A 4233-nucleotide genomic window follows, 5' to 3' on the forward strand; every position below is an offset into this window, starting at 1 on the left:
AAAAAAAAAAAAAAGAAGAAGAATATGGACAAATGTCTTTTAGTTAGCAAAATTTAGCTTAAACGCTTTTCTATGAAAAAAGCTTCTAAACTTTTAGAGTCCGTGTATTAGAAGACTTTGACATCTGACTTAAAATCATCTTGATGTCAAATCCTACTTTCACTTATTCTCAAACCCAGAAATGCTCCATCTTTGAAATCAACAAACTGAAATATTTCAATTTCTGACCATAATTTCCTTCCTTTGTGGTCTCTTAGTACCTCCCAACTATAAACAGGTAACACCACAGATTCCTCCCTAGCACACACTCTACACATCTAGTGAGTCACTGGGTCCCGTACATTGTCTTCTAATGCATTCTATTCTAATATATTTGATTTCCATTACCTTAGAAGTAGCGTGCTAATTGCCTAATCCAATAGATACTTCTGTGTTTTATCCTTTCTACAACAACTTAAAATGTTGGCCACACCCCTTTGAACTTTAAACTCTCTTGCTTTCACTTTTTTTTTTTTTTTTTTAATGGAAACAGGGTCTCACTCTGTCACCCAGGCCAGAATGCAGTGTGATCACAGCTCACTGCAGCCTCAACCTCCAGGGCTCAAGTGATCTTCCTGCCTCAGCCTCCCGAGTAGCTGGGACTACAAGCATGAGCCATTACCCCTGCTATTTTTTGTAAAGACAGTTTCACCATGTTGCCCAGACTGGTCTTGAACTCCTGAGCTCAAGCAAACCACCTGCCTTGGCCTCCCAACGTACTAGGATTACAGGCGTGAGCCACCGCACTCTGCCTGCTTTCACTTTTATGGTACTTCTCTCTCTTAGTTTTCTCCCTTTCTACTTAAATCATGGTTGAGTTTAGGTGTCATTGTTTTGTATACCTACTGAAACCAAATATATCTGTATCACAGCACATTATGATCTCTGGTTTATTTGGGTTTTATTCTGCCACTGTCAACTCCTTGACGATGGAGATGGTATCTTTCAACTGTAATTCCAGCTCTGATATCAGGCACCTGATATGTTATTCATGACTTTATTCAGAAGCTACATAATAAATAAAAATTAAGGGTCAGGTTCGATAACCACACAATTTTACTAAAGTACTGTTAAACTGTCAGGTCACTTGGGGGATACAGACAGATATAGATGAAGTGCTTTCTTTGGTGAGGTTTCATTTCATGAGGAAAAATTCACAAATAACAACCTTCAAAACATACCTAACCACTGTTGCTGAGATATTTCACACCAGTATTTTCTCACAGAAAGAATATCTTTGAGTAGTATGTTGCTATAATCAGCTCCGTAAACAGCACCACTAGATGAATCTTTCACTGTATCCATGATATAATTCAAGAGTTCTTGACATTTTAGCCTAGGTGCTCCTATTTAAAAATAAACAAATAAAGAAAAACATAAATTTAAACAAAAATAAAAGACACTTGGAATGGCAACTATTTAAATAATTCCAACTGGCAAATTACGGCCCCAAGCAAAATTCAGCCAGTTGGCTGTTTTTGCAAATAACATTTCATTGGAACATAGTCACATCCATTCATTTACTTATTGTCTATGACTCCTTTTGTAATTAAGACAGAGATGACTACTACATGGCCTATAAAGTCAAGAACATTTACTATCTGGCCTTTTTACACAGTAAGTTTGCCAATGCCTCTTTTATAGGAATATATAGCAAAAACAATCTTTTTTTTTTGAGATGGAATCTTGGTCTGTCGCAATGGCACAATCTCAGCACACTGCAGTCTCCAACTCCCGGGTTCAAACGATTCTCACACCCCAGCCTCCCAAGTAGCTGAGACTACAGGTGTGCACCACCACACTCAGCTAATTTTTGTATTTTTAGTAGAAATGGGGTTTCACCATGTTGGCCAGGCTGGTCTTGAACTACTGACCTCAAGTGATCTGCCCACCTTGAAAAGCAATCATGCTTAAACAACCAAAACCTTAATAATTCACAATTTCTGGTGTTAGACCAAAAATGATCCCAAGGTTTTTGGCACTCTTTATGAAGAATGAATTTATTAGAATAGCATAAGATTACAAGGAGAATATTTACTTTGGAAAGCAAAATTAGTTCTAAGTCCTATAATAGCATTTATGGCATACAAATACCTCAGGTTGTAATTTTTTTTTTTAAGACACGGTCTCGCTCTATCACCCAGGCTGGTGTGCAGTGGCATGGTCACACCCAACAACAGCAGCCTCAACCTCTCAGGCTCAAGGGATCCTCCCACCTCAGCCTCCTGAGTACCTGGGACTATCAATGTTGTGCCACCATGCCCAGCTAATTTCACAAATTTTTCATAGACACAGAATCTCTCACAATGTTCCCCAGGCTGGTCTTGAACTCCTAAGCTCAAGGGATTCTCCTGTCTTGGCCTCCCAAAGTGCTGAGACCATAGGTATGAGCCACTGTGCCTGACTCCCATTGTCATTTTTAACAGCATATTATTTACTTATTAGAGATTCTGAAAACTCAGCTTTACTAGACACGTATTCTTGAAGGTAACAAAACTACATTTAAAAATAATTCTTATTTTCAGTAAATTATATTTATGTCACAGCAGAAATGCCATTTTTCAATACTGACAATCTTAAAATTGAATATATTTATTGCTATAACTATGAGCAGAGCACAACTCATGTAAATATGAATATATTCTGGATTAGGGTTTTCGTATGATGAAACTAGTTATATTCACAAGTATCAGACTATGGTAAATAAATATACAGTGATATAACTGCAAAACCATCTTCACTTATGGCTCATTTCATAATTTTAGGCACTGTCCAGTTATGAAATGCACAACCATGTGATCCTTCTTTCTAGTACCCTGTGCACCTCTCTTCCAGTCCTTGTAACATTTTTCTAATCTAAAACATCCATTGCATTATTAGATCCTTAAGGAAAGGAATTAATCTCTATATTCTGACATAAAAGCCCAGTGACTGCCCTAATAGCAAATGCTCAATAAAAATTAATTTGTGTTGAATAACTACAGAAATTAATATTACAATAAAATCTTATTTTTCTATGTCCTTTATCCCAATATGTCTCCCTCCCCTACCAAACATGAGAAGTATTTCAAGTAATGTGTTGACATTTTTTCATTGTTTTGCTTGTTTTTGAGACAGAGTCTCGCTCTGGCACCCATGCTGGAGTGCAGTGGCCCCATCACGACTCACTGCAGCCTTGACCTCCTGGACTTAAGGGATCCACCCACTACAGGCAAGCACCACTGCACCCAGCTAATTTTTTAAGTTTTTGTAGAGATGGGGTCTCCCTATGTTGCCCAGGTTGGTCTCAAACTTCTGGGATCAAATCTTTCTTAAGAGTACAACTAAGTTGCCTGCAGAGACTTTTTTTTCTTTTTTTTGGACACAGGATCTCACTCTGTCACCCAGGTTGGAGTGCGGTAGCATGATCTTGGCTCACTGCAACCACTGCCTCCTGGGCTCAAGCGATCTTCTTCCGTAAGCCTCCTAGGAAGCTGGGACTATAGGTGGTCACCACCACACCTGGCTAATTTTTGTGTTTTTGTAGAGACGAGGTCTCACCATGTTACCCAGGATGGTCTCAAAATCCTGTGCTCAAGCAATCTGCTTGCCTCGGCCTCACAAAGTACTAGGAGCAGAGGCATGAGCCACTGTGCCCAGCCTACCTGCAGAGACTTTCAGGAATCTTAGGGAATTTAACATTTTTCACAGCTGAGTTTTACATTATCTAGACTCTATTTAAGCTTTGTACAAAAGCAGACAAATGCTAACATAAAGAAATGAACAAGCTGGGCACAGTGGCTCACGCCGATAATCCCAGCATCCCCTTGGGACAACAAGGTGGGTGGATCACTTGAGGTCAGGAGTTCGAGACAAGCCTGACCAACATGGTGAAACCCCATCTCTACTAAAAATACAAAATTAGCTGGGCATGGTGGGGCATGCCTGTAATCCCAGCTACTTGGGAGGCTGAGGCGGGAGAATCACTTGAGCCCAGGAGGCAGAGGTTGCAGTGATCCGAGATGGTGCCATTGCACTCTAGCCTGAGCAACAAGAGCAAAACTCTGTCGCAAAAAAAAGATAAGAAAATAAATGAACAACAGGCTGGGTGTGGTGGCTCACACCTATAATCCCAGCATTTTGGGAGGCAGAGGCAGGCAGATCACTTGAGGCCAGGAGTTTGAGACCACCTTGGCCAACATGGCAAAACCCTCA

At 40.0% G+C, this 4233-nt stretch overlaps 1 protein-coding gene across 1 annotated transcript in view; it reads right to left on the reverse strand.

Moving 5' to 3' along the window:
- The window catches only part of ATM (ATM serine/threonine kinase), a 178344-nt gene that overhangs the window by 164277 nt on the left and 9834 nt on the right, over positions 1-4233 (reverse strand). The window contains exon 5 of the mRNA XM_011984759.1: positions 1221-1385. Coding sequence (XP_011840149.1) covers positions 1221-1385 — 165 coding nt within the window. The remainder of the gene's footprint in view (positions 1-1220; positions 1386-4233) is intronic.

Source organism: Mandrillus leucophaeus, unplaced genomic scaffold (assembly GCF_000951045.1).
Source record: "Mandrillus leucophaeus isolate KB7577 unplaced genomic scaffold, Mleu.le_1.0 Scaffold273, whole genome shotgun sequence".
Taxonomy (NCBI): Eukaryota; Metazoa; Chordata; class Mammalia; order Primates; family Cercopithecidae; genus Mandrillus; species Mandrillus leucophaeus.